Below are 19,892 nucleotides of genomic sequence, written 5' to 3' on the forward strand. Positions count from 1 at the left end.
AACTGAACAAAAATGATACAAAAAGGATTAAGTACCTGGTTCCATTAACATGGTTACTGATAAAAGTCACGTTTTCCTCATTATTACACATGCATGTAATATGAAGAAAAAGTGTAGAAAGTAATAAAAATGTGTCACCTTTCCCCTCCCTTATCCCACATTTTTCTGGGCATAAATTAAGCCTTAAAAATGAAAAGGCTACTTAATATTTGTGACATGCAGTTTTTCTTTTAATTAAAAAGCTGACTCTGTTGTGTTACATTACAAAAATGTCCACATGCATAAATCTATAAAAAGCCCAAAAATCTACTGTAAATCTACAACATACTAATGATTTACATTTGACTGCTGATTCGCATTATGTAGAAGTCTTAGATTTGGTAAAGCATTATAACAATGTAGGAAGGCATCTACATCTTTAATCTCTGGACTGTGTTTGCTTTTTTTCTCTCCTATAAAATTGCATGAAGGCTAACTAGAGAGGCTTCCTATCATAAATTCCAAAATCTTGATATGTCATCACTGTCTACATCACTCACTTACAAACATTGCCCTTCAAAAGCACACATTTCTAATTGTTCCACATTTTGTGATCTGAACTTATACCTGTCTGATCTTTTAAATTGTTCACGAAAATATCAGATATGATAGGAAGACAAACCTGAGATACATTAGAAATACAACAGTATAACTTGCTAAATCCTTCATTAATAAAGAAAACCTCTCTGAAAAGCCTTCCCAAACTTTTCTGTTTTTTTTAAACAACAAATTCTGAAACATGTGCAATTTTATCTTGACATGAGAGTATTTCAAAGCACTGTGATCTTGTCTGATAGGTGTAGGAATTTCTGCATATTCGTTACAGTAACTTTAAGACTCTTTTCTACCCTGCTGTAAAGGTCAGAAAAAAGCTGCAAACTAGGAGGGAAATAGCATATCACCAGAGTGATGCATCTGAAGCTTTTCAGAAGATGTTTCTCCCTCCTTCCAAGTGTCTGTCTCCATTTTCTTCTAACAGCTCACAAAATGTAGTCGGTTTTATATCAAGTTAAAGAGTCACATCAGCTTAGTACTAGTCTTTCTATGCAGTATTCGACTTGCTCAGTTCTTGCCTGATAGCTGGGGGTTGGGGGGGGGGAAAAAGGGGGGGGGAGAGAGGGGGAGAGAGAGGGAATAACAAATCAAACATCCTAAATCAAGAAAGAAAGCCATAATACACAGGTAACCTTTTAAAGAAAACTCATACCCCTAAAAACTATCTTATAAAAGGAATAAGCTATATGTAAGATAGCTTGATGCAATTTAACACCATGTCATTCTCAAACAGGCAGCATCTCTTTTCCTATAGTAAAGTTTGTTTTTAGTTCCACATCTCCAGTAAATCCAATACCTTACTTGATGACAATCATTACCCACTGAGATACCAGTATTCCTTCTGTTGGTGTGGGTTTTTTTCTTTCTTTCTTTCTCTCTCTCTTTTTTTTTTTTTTTTTTTTTTTTTAATAAAGAGTCTCAGGGCCTTACATTGTTTGCATCATGATATTCTAAAGGGCTGTGGCGCACAGCACAGTCCAAATACTAAAAAGAAAGAAAAAAGAAGAAAAACCGTGCTTAGCATTGTGTTCTCTGTAACGCAGGGCCAGCTGACTCCTCCTACCAGATCAGCTGCATCATCAGCTATTTTACCAGTAGCAGTAACAGTTTTAACAAGGCCTTTTTTCATACTTCATTCTGGCCTCTTTCCACAAAGATTAAAAAAGAAAAAAAGAAAGAAAAAACCTACACACAAAACACATATGACATGGTTTCTTCCCTAAGGACCTTCTCCCCTACCCCCCCCCCCCACCCCGAAAAAAAGCACACCAAAGTAGCAGTAAACAAGACAACCAAACCACCATACACATATATCTATATATAATATGAGTATGTGTGTTTTATTAACTTCTGATTCTTGGACCTTTATGATTCTTTTTTTCTTAATAATTTCCCATATTTACAGAAGATCATTTTATGTTAAAATGAAGAAGATTATGTTAACAGGAAAACCAATAATTGTGAAAAATCTTTTTCTTCAAATCTTATGTTTAAGATAAAATATGAGAAGACTGAAAACTGGAAGCAACAAGCATAGTCTGAACACTAATAATTTAGAAATATGCATCCTAACAGCTCTGAATTAATCACGAAAATAACCCACCTACAACCACATGATATTAAGAATAATTACAAATCATTCAACAGGCACACAGCCAACCACTTTTAGAAGACACTACAATGCACTATCAAAGAAAAAAAACACTCACTGTCCATATAGACAACATTAGAGGAAATAAAACTTATTTACACAAGCACATCAACTAGAATGGGTTTGACACAAACAAAAATTTGATGACAAGCAAAACTTCTATCAGTCTGTCATTCTTAGATTAGAAATTTTAAATTTACATTTTTTTGTGCATCTTCAGCTACTTAAAAATTACTTACTCTATGACTCAAAAAAATGCAAACAAATTGATACTTACCATCAATGAGTTCTTCCTTTAATTTTGTTAACTCCTTCCTCATTTCATCTAAAATATCCTATGGTGTCAGAGTGCAAGCAATAAATTAATTTTGCAACATTTAGTTTTCAACTAAGAAGTCCAAAATTACTTTAACCTTTAAATAACCTTTAACCCTTTTGAAATTTAAAATCCACCTTTTATCTTCAAAATGAATCCCCAAGATCTAGAATATCCTTACTGCAGGCACAATTTAAAAAAAGATAAATATCACTATAGAAGTCCCATAAATTGATTCCTGCAGTATTTATTACAGGTGAAGGGACATACTTAAGTTAGAACACTGCACTAAGGCGATTGTTAAATACAGAAGACAGAGCCACACAGACAAATAAGTGGAATTTGACCTAATGGAAACGACCAAGTTAAATGCTCTCACGCATACACTATTTTCTACAGCCTTTTCTATCACTGACTTGGTATTTTAGATTTTTTTTTTTCAAAAAAAAGTATTTAAAATCAAAGCAGAGAAAAGTATCATTCGTTCCTCTAAAGCATACTGTCAAATCCCAGCACAAGTGTAATCAGTGGGAGCAATAAACTCATTCAGAAGATTGTGTTCTTGATAATAACATTCAGCTTTTTTTTTTTTTTTTTTTAGCTTTTCAGTTCAGTTGCTGTTAGAACATTAATGTGCAGGTTATCTGCTCTACTATTAGATTCTCTCCCCTCCCTTTTTTTGATAAGGGCATCTATCAAAGTCTAAGTGACCTCTCTCAAATTATACTCCTGCTTGACAGAGCAGGAACAGAGCAATGCTCCCCTCAGAGCAGGGATCTGCAAGACGTTACTGCGAAGCGCGCCGACTAGGAACGGGCAGCATGTCCCACACGTCACAGCAGCCGCCTGTTTTGTCCTAAACCGAGACAACCCACGCAGAGGGCGAGGCTTAGCCTGCAGGAAGCTTGAGATAGCTGAGTTTTGTGTGCTTATAGGAGCTACACAGAATTCAATTCCAAAGAACCACAAACAACATAGTAAAAATCATCCACACAGGCATCTGTGAGTTGTAGCATCACTACCAAAAAACTTCCTGAGATCACAGAAAGTGTAGTATCTCCTCAACAGATACTAGAATCCCAAGCTTGGAGCCTGAGCTGGCAGGTAAAGCCCAGGCCTGCAGGCTAGCTGCCCAACCCCAACAAGCACAAGGCTTTCTTGCAGAATTAAAGTACTCGTCTCATTTTTAAAAATGCAAAGGCATTGTAGAGACTTGGATGGAAGTCAATGGAAAAGATACAGTTCATCCAATGAGCAAGAATATGCTGCATTATCTGTGTTGATATTCTCTGCAATAAAGTAACTGGGACATTGAAAAGGCCACATGTACCCCCAAAACAGTCTGCAGAAGCCAAATATATCTTTCTGCATAACAGCACAAAAATGAAAGAATGCACTGAGTGTGCGTGTAGGTCTTTCTCCCCTCTGAAAGCAATAGAGATTGGAAAATAGAAAATTGCCTTATTTCGTAGAGCATTCAAAAGTTTCCAGGGCAATAATTGTGGAATAATCAGGAATAGTTTTTCTGATCCAGAAAGAATATATGTAAATAAGCCATCAGAAACACTTATTGTGATGACAAAAAGCAATTAAGTATCAGTGATATCAATATTGCTTTTGGCCATCATATTTTCTTGGTGTAGGTTTCCCTCTCATTTCCTGAACACCCTACATATTAGTAGGGGGAGCATGAAGCGTGATAGGAAGGGAAAAAAACAGCAGTATTATCTGAGATGGAGAACATAAAAACACCTTACTCAAGCACTCCAGGATCAACATCATCTCAATGTCCCAGATATCAACTACTTTCAAAAGCATACCTTGAGACACTACAATCACCCAGATTTATCATCAAGACCCTATTATAACCTCACCAAAGGCAGACTTTTTAGTAGCCTGGAAGAGAGCAATGAATTGTATACATTTGCTAATGAGGGATTCCTTCCCTTCTAGCAAGGAAGGTCAAGTCTCTAAGTATCAGTGATGCTGCTAACTGAAATCTCCTGCCTTGATACAAGTGACAGGAGACCTGTTCCCGAGCCTGTTGGCACACAGATTATGGCACACTTGCCAGTTCTGTATAGGTAATTGTTACTAAAAAAAAGTTTCATAGCATGCTATAACATTTTTTTCTACTCTAAAGGCTTCCTACTTCACACAAATATCTACTCTACTGATAGCCAGTGCATCTCCAGAAAAGGTGGATTCATCATATCATTGGATGCTGTTTTGCCACCAAACTCATTACCACAAGTGTCCAAGTCTGATTTATTTTTATGTGTGTGTGTATGTATATACATATGTATATATATGTGTGTGTGTGTGTGTATATGTGTGTGTGTGTGTATATATATATATATATATATATATATATATATATATATATATATAGTGATTCTTATTCTGCTGGAACGGCTCTGTTGGATATTTGTTTGTTTTGGGAGAGAGGAGAAGGAAAAGCTTTCAAACAATAACTTCCAAATTCCATTCATGGTACTGTCTTTTGTATGTTGTATAATACAAAAGCAGGAGCAAGGATCGAGGAGAATGTAACGGGGCTGCGTAGGCAGATATAGCTCCTAACAATATTGAAATAAATTTGAGGAGAAATTACTGATAACTACTAAATAAGTATCTAAGTTTAGAACTAGTTAATAAAACAGTTCAAAACAGGTATTTGACAGCTACAAGTTCTAATGGTTTTTCATTCAAAGTATTATATATGTACCTGCTTCAATCTGTCATAATCTAGACCTTCTGACTGTACTCCGTTGGCACTGGGTTGCCCTGTTGGTGTAGATTTTGGTCTGTAGTAGAAAAACAAATTAATGAATTACTGGTCACTTGTTATTACAGTATACACAGACTTCTCCAATTTGCTAACATTCATCAAAATTATATTAAAGAATCAGAATGTTAATTAAAAAAAAAGTCGGACCCAAAATACCACACAGAATGAAAACCAACAACCAAGAACATTTTCCACACCCTGAAAATATTAATTACCATGAGATATTAGTTCAAAACAAGAACTATTCAGCCAAGAGACGTATTTCAGTCAGTGGTTTCTAATATTTTTCATAAAGTTCACAGAAAATTAAACTCCTTCAAATGTCAAATATTTTCCCTCTTAAACTACTCGCTCATTTTAAAAGAGGTTTTCTCAAAGAAATATTCCTTCTGACTAATGACTACACTCATCCTGCAACTAAAAAATGTTGAAGAATCATCCTGGGAGATGTTCAAAACTTGATGGAGCAGGACGTTGGAATAGTCTGCCCTAGAGGTCCCTTCCAATGCAAATTATTCCATGAATTCTTTCCTAAAGCTACTGAAAGCATAAATATTGTAACAATAGCAAGATTTATAGATAACACTCGAGTGGAAGTTCTAATGTTTGGGACTACATAGTGTTCAACGTTTTGGTTACATAATACTCTAAGACACCTAAGATGTTCTTACAAACAAATTGGTTTGCACTTCTTAAAAACTTCCCAGAATAAGAATGTTTTCAATCTTCTCATTTCTCTCTTCTGGCCTTTGCCATATATTTAACGCGTAACTCTGTCTCATATACTTACTATACTTCCACAGGACTTACATATGCACAGCTATAAGCACAGAGAGAAGCTAAACACTAAGAACTGGAAGGCAAAAATGGTTCTCTAAAGCACGGAAGGATGGGTGGTGTGTAACAGAGTAAAAGGGGATAGTAACTCGTATGAAAAATATTCTGGAGAATGAAACTCTTGATAGCATCCATGCCAGTTATGCGGCACCTACGTTAGATACACATCTAACTTACAAAACTCCATGCACATTTGAGACTAAAAGATAAATGCCAGGTAACATACACCACGCACTGCAAGCTCTGCAGGCCCAGAAATAAAGTTGGTTCACAGAGGCCTTCAAAAACATAGTATCATTTCAAAGGGCTCTAAGAGGAGGCTGACACTCATAAGAATTTATCTGATCACCTAGCTCTAAATCACTTACCCACCATGGTTCAAAACATCCACATTATGTTCTTAATTACTCTTCACACCTTGCATAACATTCTTTCTCTCAGTGTTTCAACAAAATGTTAGAACAACAAAAAACTGTTTATAAAACTGCTGTCAGTTCATTCCAAGATAAATTCCTCTTACATAAGAATTTGAGTGAGAAACAAAATTTTGGGCAGGCTTTTTGTTCAGTGATGCTGCATGCAGGAACAAAGAAGTGTGACCCAGTTTATTTCACCTGCTATCCTACCCTTCCTTAAGTTAACATGCCACAATAATTCTAACAGAGGGGAAACGCTACATTTTCTTTCTAGATGTTTTTTTTACCTTAAGTTGTGTGTTCTTACTTAAGATGGGAGGTGACCAGGAATAGGAAAAGGGTAAACCAGCTGGAATGGTACAACTTTGTGATTTATGTTCTTTCAAATATATATGATAAAACTGTTTTTATTCGGAATAAATCAGAACATGTGAGGAATATAGGTAGGTCTATCACTTGAATTTTTCTGTTTATTTTGATATTTTCAATTTAGCTAACAAAAGCTGTGCTTTCCCTCAAAGAATAATGACCTCTCCCATTTTTAAAAAAGGCACAAAATACATTATCTTCAGATTTAATCCATCTTTCCTTACAAGACTGCAGTTCGTTCAGGAAGAAATTAAGATCTGTCCAATTACACTATATGTTCAGTACTAGCTGGAGTTTATAGAAGGGGTTTATAAATTGACAGATCTATTTTCTTATTTTCTGAGGGGGAAAAAACACCTGAAATGTGACTTTTAACAGGAAGGAGACAGATTAAACTGTCTCTTTGATACTACAAAAACTTTCTTAGGTTTGTACTCTCAGGCAGATACTTCTACCTATTTCTCAGCATGAAAAATATTAAGAAACAGCATGGGACACAAGTGTTGCATATTTTCTTTTCCATCCAACCTATGCAGGTCACATTTGCCTCACCTGAAAGCCTGGCAACTTTCTAATACACATTTATAGCTACCAAGTAATTCTGGTGACAAAATATTTTAAATTAGCACACCTGAATCCATTCCTCCTTTTTAAAAGGCAAGAACTCCAGTGCAGGTGGTAGAAACCATTCTTTTAAATATTTCACAATTATTTCCAGGCACAGACAAATTAATTTTGTCAAGTCTAGCGGCAGCAATTTAGGAAAAAACTGCCAGCAGATAAGCATGCAAAACAGTCAGCCACCAGGAATGTATAACTGTGCCTTTGGTGCTGGACTTTGCATCAAGGCAGACAGGTGCAGGAACATCCTGTATTCTAGGAGCTCTGTTAGGCACCTGGGATCAGAAGTACTGTATTGCTAGAGCTTTTTAGACAATTTAAATACAAGTTCTGAAAGTGATATTACTAACATCATTTGACCTGAAACACACTGAAATGAAATATACAATCCACTGATTTTAAGATAGAACACAAAAATATTGAATAATTTAATAGTGGAAGCAGCTGGAAAATAGAGTTCACCCTGCAACCCACAGAAGAACTAGAGTATGTGCTAATGCTATGAAGACAAACCACAATTTGGGATCCTCTATAAGAAACATTTAGACACTGATCTACTAGTTCCTTATGAAATGCCATGAAAGAATTATTTGCTCAAAAACGTATAAAGCTGTGAGCTTCAACAATTATTGCTTCATCAAACGTCTCATATTAAAAATGCTATTTGCAGTTCTCCCCTGAAAGTATAAACACTGACTTCTTTCTAAGCAAAGCACCAAGAGTTTTTCCAGAGTCTCCATACCGAGTTTCACTCTGATCACTTCCATTAACTATCACTTTGGTCCCATACACTATGGCATTATGGCATTTACCCAACGTGATTTAAAAAAGGGATTGATCTCCAAAAGGTGATTCCTCATAAGTTGTAAGAGGAACCAGCTATATGCTGTAATGGAACAATTCAAAGAAGTATACACTTAATGTCTTAATAAAAAGAACTTACACTTTAAAGAACTGATCTCTACAAATAGGCTGATACTTCTTTCTTTTGTTTCAGATCTTTAAAATAAGATCATATGCTATATTCTCCATCAGAATAATTATCTGTCAAAGTTCAACAGGAAAGCATCTTTATTATAAACTCTACCACTTCGTCTTAAGAATCTATTCAACTTTTTCTTTCAGATATGTCTTCCAAGAAATACTTCTTTCGGACAAATCCAAAAGACTGTAATCTGCAGACTGGGGAACGTCTTATCTCTGTCAAATCTAGCTTTCTCCCTTGCTAAATTGTTCTTTTTTTCTTCTTCAGTTTGCTCAGAAAAAAAAAAAGAATAAAGGTGACTGTAGCTGCCATTAAAGAGGTCAGCTATTGAAAAAGCCAGTATAACCACCCAGCCATGAGGTCCTGAGATGGCTGCAGAGCTCTCCCCATGTGGTTTTTCATAGCATTGCCTACTAGGACAGTGAGGCAATGTTGATACTCCCATAAACAGCTTAAATCAAACATGCAATATACAGATTTTATTCGTGCCAACATGCAAAATACACCACCCAAGATAAGCAGCTAATAGGGGAACTTTTTATACAAAAGAATAAGTAGTCACCACAGTGTGTGCTTTGATATAAAACAAAGCTAGAATTTGAAAGTCCTTTTCAAATCTGAAGGCTTTGAATGTCAGTATTTTGACTACCGCTAGAGTGAAACTGAAACCTGCAGCTTAAAATACAGCATTAATCCTAACTTTGCAAATTTGTCCAAAACCAAAAACTTAAATTCCGTATTTAATAAGTCCTTTTTTTTTTCTTTTGCATTTTTAAATTAGGCTTGTTATCTTGTGACAAAAGTGAAAACTCAACTGGACAGATAATTGCCTTTCCTGTGTGTCTAAACTTAAACCTTTGAAGGTCTACTTCTCAAGACACTGTAGATGGTTCAGTAATTCTTGGCAGATCTGAGAGGTATTTGTACCTTTGCAGGTGGTGATGATCAAAAATCCAGTATTTAATACCAATTCAATGCTAGTTTTTAAACCATCTCAGATTGCCAGTGGAACCATATGCTCTTAACCACTCCAAAAACAGGCTCAACTGGACAAATAAAATGTTAGGAGGAACCTGATCACCTGTGTGTGGTGATTACTAATCCACGTAGAAAAAGTCCAACCCTGGACTGGTTATTACAGAGTCTCAAACAGGATGATACCTGTTCAATGAATCATAGAACCTGTTTTCAGAAACAATCAGATTTTTCCATGGAGATTCCCGTCTATGAAGGGGAGGAAACACTACCTTAACAAGCTACAATAGAGCTTAATTATATTCAATTCTAGAACCTTAAATACATTAATACTTTAGTTTCACCAATTATGTTCTGAGAATTCTATTGTGAATGTATCAGGAAATACTAAAAGCCAGGAGCTCCAGTCTTTTAAAGTCTATGCTGCAAGAGAAAGGTCTTTTAAATAGGACAGTAGTTATTTTAAAATATTTGAACATTCATTCTGAACAACATGCCCTTTACCGTGTCCTTGTTTGGAAGCTCTAAAGAGATTTTTGCTTACTTGCTTACATGCTTTTCTAAAGCATGCTTTAATTCCCCAAAATGACTCATATCCTCTCTGCACAGGTCAGAGGCAGGTTCTCTAGGCTTAGCAGACGAAAGATCTCCCCTGACTGATGAATAATGAGCAAGCCTCAATGTCTGTACTTTTTACAAAACCTTTGTTAAGCACCTCAGTACCTCCAAATTTAACCAGCTGAAATAGTATCAGTGAAATATGTCTATGAAAAATCATGGGTGCAGAGACAGGCAGAACCAAGGCTTAAGGACAACCTAGACTCCACAAAGGAGTCTGATAGGGAAAGCTGCCCGTTATTTATCCCTTCACTTTTCCTTCAATTGCTTCTACACAGGAGATCGATATCCAAATGGTCAGTTCAGTGAATATGAAATCTGAAGCCCACTTCAGGATTCTCTATATAAATTATTTCTTTGACAAATTTCTGCTCAATGCCACATATTAATACCTTGATCTGCCTGAAAACAGAGACCTCTATTAACGCATGTAAGATCTACTTGGTGGAGAAGGTAGAGAAGGATAAGGGGGGAAAAAAAAAGGTCAAGACTGGTAAAGCAGAATTTTCCTAAGAACTTTGCCAAAATGACATTAACAGAGAGGATACGACCATCAATGTCACTAGGTTTTTGATGGGGGTTTGGGGTAAAAATCAGTTAGAATCCAAGCTAGAGAAATTTTAAGCTACTGACCTGGTTATTTTTGAAACTAAGAAAAGGATACCAATATGCTGATGCTGTTCTGTGCTACATTTCAAGAGTGGAAGAGCTCAACCACAAGTAATGCCACTTGCAGAATAGTTATTTTCTTCTCTAATCAAACCTCACATAGCTGTTCCCAAAATATCAGAATTTTAATGCAAATTCAGTTATTTCAAACAAATTATTCTCAAAATTATTATTATTATTGTTATTTTATCTTTCAAGAAATTCAGATAACTTGTTCAGATTATCACAGGTAAGATAAGAATCACTAACTCTGTATGCAGAATATACAGGAATTCTAAAATGAACCGTAAGCCTTCTCCTTAATATAAATGGTAATTAAATATACCTCAAAATGAAAAAAATTGATAAAGCACTTATTTTGTGCCTTTGTATTATCTACTAAAATTCTGGTTGGCAGGTTACACGTCCTTCATTGCGCTAACTAATCTTTGCTTTAATATTTCTTTAGGATGGACAACTTTGGATTGGTTGGAAAAATGTCACAGAACTGAGTTTCACCAAGATGGCTTGAATATCTACATATACATTCTATATTTAGCATAGTAATACAAAGGAGAAGAGACTTTTAAGTTTAAAGAAATATGTATTGAGAGAATTAAATACTGCTGTAGCCAAAAATACATAACAATTATTTAAGTTATACACCAATAATGAAAGATTCTTTTTGCTTTGTACTTTTATTATCAAAATTTCATTTACTAGTCCTCTTCAAAAAACAAATTCATTCTTAATAAAATCTGCCAAAAAGTTTCACAACAGCACTTTAAAATCATAAAGTTAAAATTTTGCTTTTACAACTGTTTAGATAATTTTGCTATTTTAGGCCAGTATCTTTAGCAGCATGAACATCAGCAGCAAACATGTGGAAAAGACACCTAATAATACTAAAGGGAGTACCTGGAGATAACAGGTGACTTGCTTCCATTCACTGTATTTGTTCTTTCCCAAGGTTTTCTCGTTAATTCTGTCAAACAACAAAAAGATTAAGAACTTTTCTATTCATTGTATAATTACGTGAGGAAACTTGAAGTACCTGGAAACTTAAGTCAGCTTTTTTTATTATTATTTTTTTTAATTAACACAACCTTGCATTAGGCTCTTTCATAGTAAACCAACCACCTCTTGTAGTATTCATCTTACTTTTAGTCATGTATAAATGATAATTCATATTGTGATAGCATCTAGAAATCTCAGATTTTCATAAACACCATTCGAATCTTAAACCAGCCAGGAAAAGGTCTGCTTACACCTTTGTATTTTATTTCTTCAGTTGCAAACTACAGAATTCTGAAACAATAATCAGAGAGTCAACTTCAAGCAGTGGGGGGTATGTTTTTAAACTGCTAAAGAACTATGTAAAAATAATTTGATGTCAATTTCCATGAAGCAACAGTAGGGATGACATGACTTCATGCAACTAAAATATTTCTCAGCAACAAAGTATTTGTTTTCCAAAGTTCTGGCCCCAAAATGATGCTTCTAAAGCTGACATATATCACTTCCCCTTTCAAAACAATACAGACTGAAGACTAAAGGTAAACAGCACTTGGATCCAAAAGGGATTCTAGTTTACTTACTGCAGCATGATACTAGACAAAATTTTATTATGTGTCTCTTCTCCTGTTTAGTTAGTTTATAATCTGAAGGGTAAGCACTGTAGAAGGCAACTTTGGGGCCTGGTTTATACAGGTAAGTTTAATTTGTATTCAAGTTTAAAAATAAATCCAAACCCACCTTTACGCTCATGCCTCACTTTCCACTGTGGAACATGTTTTCAGTTCCGCTTAGAATCTCCTCCAAGAAGCTCTAACTCAGAATCTTGAGTTTATTACAGCAATCTCAAGTCAGGTGTGAAAACTACCTTTATTGCGTACCTTTGTCTGTCAACTAAAGGCGGACATAAATCATTGCCAAAATAGAGCAAATAATTCAGTTTAGGACTGTTCATTTTGTGTACTTGCATGGTGAATGAATTCTTTTCCTTCTTGTGGTCTCACCTAGTCCTTCCTCATGACATACCTATCGCCACAAAGGTGATTATCATTCCTTATGGATCAGATTTTCATTCCTTACAACCTGCATAATCTAAAATATTCTTTTTATACTGCAAATTGTTACTTATTTTTCCCCCTCAGGGCTTACTTTATTTATGACTGATTGTATTTGCCTTTATTTCTATTTTTTGGTTTTGTCCCCTTTTTATTGCCCAGCTCTAAGTTGAGTAAGCTGAGAGGTAGAAATGTTTTCAGAACCTCACAGTAAACAAGAAGTTCTCTGACATGCAGCAAGATACAGAGATGAATTCCAGAAGTTTACCAGCACATCCTATGACCCAACGAATTTCATGTTTCCAGTGCTAGTAGCTGCTAGTGCCAGTGCCGCCATGCAGCAGGTCTCAGGCTTTATTACAATAATTTGCTACACCACGCTTCAAAATTTTTCCAGCCTTAGAGTTTTATTTTAAGCATGATTTTAGCCGTATTTGCAAAATTATTTAAGAACTTATTACTATCATTGCAATTTACTCAAGGATCCCATGACTATCATCTAGCTGAAACAGCAAAATCCTGCAGGAGTTAGTTGTCTGTTACCTATCCCATGGTTTTGAGCTTGCTTTGGTTATAGTATTACCTAACATGTTTTAATTTAGATTTTACTTAGCTTTATACAATTACAGAATCAGTAAGGTTGGAAGGGACCCCTGGAGATCACCTAGTCCAACCTCCCTGCCCAAGCAGGGTCACCTAGAGCATGTTAAGACAGGATCATGTCCAGGTGGGTTTTGAATATCTCCAGAGAAGGAGACTCCACAACCTCTCTGGGCAACCTGTTCCAGTGCTCTGTCACTCTCACAGTGAAGAAATTCCTCCTCATATTCAGGCAGAACTTCCTGTGTTTCAGTTTATGCCCATTGCCTCTTGTCCTATCGCATGGCTTACCTACTTCTTTCCCCTTTTTCTCTGTACATTATACAGAGAAGGACTAATAAGTCTTAAATAATCACGATGTAACTCCCGCAGTAAGTCACTGGGGCAGAAAAAGAGTGCAGTCCCTTAGAAGAGTTGAAATACATAAAAATAAGCCTAAGCAGCCCTAAGCCCAAGCAGGAAGAAATGCACCCACAATATCATACTCCTTCTGGCAAAGGACTTGGAACACTGATGATTCACCCTTCCTACATGCTATTATGGCAAGTGTAACACTGAAGTAGAGGTACAACGCTAACAAGTTTGCATAAAACAATTTTAATTATATTTCTAATTAGAATCAGCCTTAATTACACAAATTGGACTACATGTAATATACTGTGAACAAAAGTAACTGCTCAATATTTTAGCAGCTTGATTAAAATAAAGCAATTAGGCAAATAAGGGATTTACTATTTATAAGGTGTGTTCTTTTCGTTGCCAAAGTTGTGCCCATAACACTAGAAGTGCTTTCATGATAGATTCACCATCCAGACTGCTCAGCATACTTTTACAAAACCAACCACCTCTAGCCTGACCTCAGAAATAATCCTATGCAACTCTGAAATACAGCATAGTTTGCAGCTAACCACTTCTCATTCAAAGATACAGAATTCAAAAGAGAATGCTACTCTATGAATATATCAAGCAGGACTGAGAAAGGATTCATCTTCATTTCAGTGTTTGTATACATCAGACTCACTATCTGAATCCTAACAATTCTGCTCTTACTCGGTAAGTCCAGACCAGCCAATTTTGATCAGTTCTTCTCAAATCTCTAGAAAGTTAACCCAAAAAAACAAATTTCTTCCTTATGTGTACTACCTCTTATTACATTCCTACTTTGACAGCAACCTGACTAGTTTTTTTCCATTCCTGGTCTATCACATCCTCAGACAATTGGTTCCTCCAAAAGGTAACTCGTAATACCAAGATCATCTCTGTGATTTTGAAACTAAGTAAACTCAGAAGATAATGTAAAACAGGTTTTCCATCTTTTTAAAGTCATTTATTGCCTTGCAGTCTAATTTCTCCAGGCTATCTACTATATCTCAATGTTCGCAGTTTTTTCCATTATTTCCATCAAGACACATTTGGCTCCCATCTCTCCTTTTCATTCAGCAGTCTGCAGAGTGCAGATTACATGGCACATCCTCAGCCTCATACAGAAGTATGCACACAGGGTGAGGTAGTCAGGGATGCTAAAGCTGTAAGGAAGGTACTACTAAAGATGAGGAAAAAAGTCCCTCATTCAAGTCCTTGTAATACAAGCATTTACTGTATGAATATACATACTGACAATGCATCTTCACCAACTACTGAGTTTGATATAAATGTCTGTTACAGTCACATATCAGCAGAAGACCTATGCTTGAAGAATTTCTACTCCATATACTTACAAATTGGAATAGACACTTGTATTTGAGTAAACTCTACTGAAGTACCTACAGATGATAGTTTTCTATGCCAGCCCTGAAGGAAAACAAACTACTGTTCCAATTCATGTCCTGCAATAACTGAAACACAATGTGCTTTCACATTCCCTGCCAATCACTTTCTATGCATTAACCCCACAGATTCAACACTGGATTTTCCTACACTATTACTATAGCAATACTATACTAGTATTCTAATGAGAGTTCTTTCATCTGCTTTCTTCCAAGACACTTCTGAACCAGGAACCATTTGAAAGCAAAATGCCAGGTTGTAACGATGGGATAAGAGCCAAACTCCAAAATTCAGCACAGCTGACCGAGATTCATCATCAGATTTCAGCATTAATATAAATGGATTTACAGAGTCATAGCTCACAAACCTATGCTACTTACCAGGTGTGCTTGTTGAAGAAACCTTAGAAGCTGAAGACTCTGATTCTTCCTGATTAAAAGGGAGGAAAGGAGAAAAGGAGAGAGAGAGAAAAAAAACAATAACAACATATCATTTGCACCATTAGAATCATCTGCATGAACTACTATTGAATAATTTTAAACAGATAACTAGTCAACTCACAGTTTTATCTTCTTTCTGCTCTGGTTCTGTTGATCCCTTTTCAGCAATTCTTCTCCTATAAGCAGAGAAAAAGGTTATCAAGTTCATGCCTTAAGATGGGAAGTTGCTGTTCAGCGCAATTAAGAATATACTCATCTCAATATCTAGACAATAGAAAATTAGTATTAAAAAAAAGTTAGTGTAAAAGAAAGTTATTGTTAAAATACACTTCCAAGGACAAAGCCCTACTGTATCCTCTACTGCTGCACAAAGACTTGCACAAAAGTACTCAATTATACTTTAGCGAAAATGGCTATGGACAAGGCATTATTGACTTCCCAGAACAACATGAGCAAGCAGATGCCAGCTGGAGGGAGATGTTAAAAAAACAACAACAACACACATACCTCTACGTTAACCATGCTGGCTATAATACAGCTACTTACCTTCTGGCCAGCAGGGCACTCATTTCTTCCATTAATCCACTGCCTCCCAAGGGAAGCGGCCCATTTCCACGGCCGCCATCAGTTTTAGATGAAGCAGAGCTTCCTCCTCCACTTGAGCTGGAGGAGTCTTCACCCTTTGTAACACACAAAACAGTATATATGCAAATAAATGTATAACTGACTTAATCAAAGAAACTAAATTCATATACTAGAAAAAAAGAATCACATAAAGAATGTGATGGGATAGTAGTACATCTTTTAATGCTTTAATAAAGAATTAAGTCTACGCAAAATGTCTTTTATACTGCTATTTACCTTAAATAAAAAAATTACAACCAGTTCAGGGGCACAGAATTTATAAATATGAACCAGAAAGGAAAAGAACAGTTGCATTTACCCGTGACACTTTCCTAAGTTTGGCTCCAGCAAGTGCAGCAGCTAGTCCAGTTAAAGGGCGATTTTCTTCAGACATAAATCCCACAGAAAATCCAGAGGCAGGGAGGGGTGGGGCAGGAGGTGGAAGAGGAACAGGAGGAACTTGGCTAGGAAGTGGAGGAGGTGGTGGCGGCGGTGGTGGCCCTGAGGGTGGAAGTGGAGGTGGTGGTGGTGGGCCAGGAGGAGGTGGGACTGCTACTGAAGACTGAGCTGGGCCAGGGGGCAATGGGGGTGGGGGAGGAGGTGCAGGTGGTCCTTGGACAACACCTAACATCAAAGAGAAAAAAAAGAGACTACATTAATGATTTAGAATAGAAAGATATTTCCATATAAATACTGGCTCTTTTTTTTCAGTGTATGAAAAGTTTACTAGCATTAACTTTTGCCTTTCTACAGGCAAGAAACACCATTGCAGTTTTCAGCAGGGGAGAACATTCTTAAAGGCTATGGACATTCATCACATGCTATGGGAGAACAGAAACTGCAGAGATATTTGAATACAATAACCCTCCCATCAGGTTCTATGCTGCAGCTAAGAAGAATGTGACACAGAGAAACAGGCAAAGCTTTCAGAGAGAGTCACGTGAAGTACGAGTATCATAGTGCATAAGAGAAAACTGTAAGTCAAAACCTCACTGAACAAAAGAGAATTCTCACCGTAAAACAAGCATTTAAAAACAGTCAAACATGTGAACACTTGCAATGCTGGAGTTCCAACACCAATTGCTAAGCTTGTATAAAAAACATCATTTGGAAACATTTCAGGAATCAATTTTAATAATCAAATAAAAACATTAATTAGTGAGTTAGAAGACTGACATATTTAAGCTAACGAGGACAAGCTCTTCCAGCCTTAGATTTATGATTCCTTTAATTCTTTAAATTCACATTGACATGCAATATAAAGCATTTTTTTGAAGAAAAGAGTATTCTCATTACTGCAGCTTAGAAGTGTTTATATGATAGGAACAGTTTAAGAAATTGTATCTAAAGAACATTCCCACACCCACCCACCCACCTGTGACTACAGAACAGCCTTGAGCTCCTAAAAGTGGTGAGAAACCACCTTAAGCTCTCTCTAACGGTCTGGACTTCACACACAAGTCTTCCTGGTATTCTATTATGCTAATGCCACTGTGTAAAAGGTAAAAGCATTTTAAACTCTTGTGGTCATTCAGTGTCCATGTGCATACTCCTATTCCGTAACAAAAATGGGATCACTTACTCTACTTCCACTCAGAGCAGCTCGCACCTCAATGCACCATATGAGTGTATACACACGATCTACTCTGCATGGCTTGAGCACTAGGAATTTATATTCTACCTTATCCCCTAGAAACCCTTTGCAAGCCCATACCCTTAATAGAGCTAGTTCACGCTAATATACAAAGAACTAAATCTATTAAATCAACATAAAACAGATGATTCATATAAAGATATTTACATCCATGTAAAATACACTTATAAAACATTGGTAGAGTCTCCATTAGGATTGCATTTGCTTAACCAAAGTTTTTTCTAAAACATTTTAAACTTAACTGGTAGAATACCACAGGAAGACTCAGTCTTAAATACGCGTGCATAATACCCATACATTGAAATATAAGCACAATCCAGAAAGAAATGCTGTAGTAGTTACATACTGCTTTCTAAACTTTAAACCACATTCATGAGTATCAAAGTCATTCAGGTTATTCCTCACTAAGGTCATTCACACATCCAAAGCTGCATATACACTCTTTCCCTCTGGCTGCCATTAGGAAACCATTGATGCTGCCTATGAATACAGTGTTTCAAATAACAGTGCAAGATTTATCAAGCATATATCTGACGAGCTCTGCTCTTGATAAATGAGAACTTAATAAATTAGACTTTTACTTATGACAGATTGCCATGAAAACCAACTCTTCTCTTTTAAGTTTCTCTTACCATAGTTCCGAAACTGTATTTCATTGTGGTATTAAGATCACTGCAACTTTTGAAGCATTTTATTAATTCTTCAGGGGCAGTTAAGGGGTTTGATACAAATTGTTTTTGACTGAATTCCTGATTAGTGAATTAGTAGCAATAACAGAAAGCCTTACCCTGCTGGGTCGTAGGTTCAATCGGCTGAGAGGCTGCCTGCAAGACTGGCTCAGAAGCAGAGGAGTCTCCCAGCACAGAGTTTAGAGAGTTCTCAACAGAGGCAGGGGTAGCTGCAGAGGGAGAAGGGAGAACACTAGGCTTGGATGAGGGAGTCGAGGCATTAGGGGAGTTTGGAGAAGGAGAAGCTTGAGGTCCAGAGAATGAGAGAGGTGGAAAGGAAGGCAGCGGCGGAGGAGGGGGTGGCGGAGGCGGAGTTGGACCTGAGGTAGAAGGCGAAGGAACTGGATGAGTCACGCTTTCAGGAAGCCCATTTGGAGCAGTAGGAGACGTGGGCATTTGGGGCACTGGATTCGAAGCAGACACTGGGAGGACAGGTCTTGGACCAGTAGCTTTGCCTGGTGGACTACTTATCATTACTGGAGGAGATGGGGGAAGGGGTGCAAAACTGGGCGCAGACCAGGCAACAGGCTTCGTATTTGGGGGCAAAGTTGCTGGGGCATTCACAGGAGAAGGGGGCCGAGAACTTTTGTTCAACTGACGAGGAACTGTAGCATAATGGGGAAGAACAGGGTGGAAAGCTGAGCCTAAAGATGTAGCAAAACGTGATGCAGAGTGCCTTAGAGGCGGTGTAGGGGGAGTGGAAGTCGGTGGTGCAGAAGTCACTACAGCATACTCCGGTGTGGCCTCTGCCATTGGTGCTGAGACTGCTTTTGCATATGATGGAGGAGGTGCTGAAGGAGGCTGGCAACTGGAGTACTCAGGAAGTGGAGTGCTATACGGGGAGTTGTCGAAAGATGGAGCTGGACAGAAGATGGAAAGCAGCAGCAAAGGCAGGATAAAAAAAGGAGAAAGAGAAAAAGGGAGCTAATGAAGCAACAAAACCAGCATTCAAATAAAATGTATAAATGTAGACTACAGTTAGTACCAGAGGATTAGGCACAAGTGAAAATACTGTTAGGAAAGTTTTACATATTATCAACAGCTGCTTTTAATTTCACCAACTATTTCTGTGCCAACATTTGAATTTACAAGTATGTTCTGGAATAATTTTTTTTTTCAAATCCCATTTATGAGATTGATTAGATACAGGATTGATTAATCAGTCCTTTATCAGCTTTTATCTTACTGT

At 36.9% G+C, this 19,892-nt stretch overlaps 1 protein-coding gene across 7 annotated transcripts in view; it reads right to left on the bottom strand.

Moving 5' to 3' along the window:
* Positions 1-208: 208 nt before the first annotated feature.
* Positions 209-19,892, bottom strand: part of ENAH (ENAH actin regulator) — a 101,774-nt gene continuing 82,090 nt past the window's right edge. For 2 of the 7 annotated variants that reach the window (XM_062571589.1, XM_062571591.1), the window contains 10 exons: positions 18,763-19,563; positions 16,641-16,945; positions 16,244-16,377; positions 15,819-15,873; positions 15,638-15,686; positions 11,740-11,806; positions 9,742-9,804; positions 5,290-5,368; positions 2,523-2,580; positions 209-1,119 (listed from right to left, as the gene is read on the bottom strand). In XM_062571589.1, the coding sequence (XP_062427573.1) occupies positions 1,082-1,119; positions 2,523-2,580; positions 5,290-5,368; positions 9,742-9,804; positions 11,740-11,806; positions 15,638-15,686; positions 15,819-15,873; positions 16,244-16,377; positions 16,641-16,945; positions 18,763-19,563 (1,649 nt within the window). In that variant the 3' untranslated portion in view covers positions 209-1,081. The remainder of the gene's footprint in view (positions 1,120-2,522; positions 2,581-5,289; positions 5,369-9,741; positions 9,805-11,739; positions 11,807-15,637; positions 15,687-15,818; positions 15,874-16,243; positions 16,378-16,640; positions 16,946-18,762; positions 19,564-19,892) is intronic. The other 5 variants (XM_062571592.1, XM_062571594.1, XM_062571593.1 and 2 more) reach the window with 5 other exon arrangements.

This window comes from Rhea pennata, chromosome 3, assembly GCF_028389875.1.
Source record: "Rhea pennata isolate bPtePen1 chromosome 3, bPtePen1.pri, whole genome shotgun sequence".
Taxonomy (NCBI): Eukaryota; Metazoa; Chordata; class Aves; order Rheiformes; family Rheidae; genus Rhea; species Rhea pennata.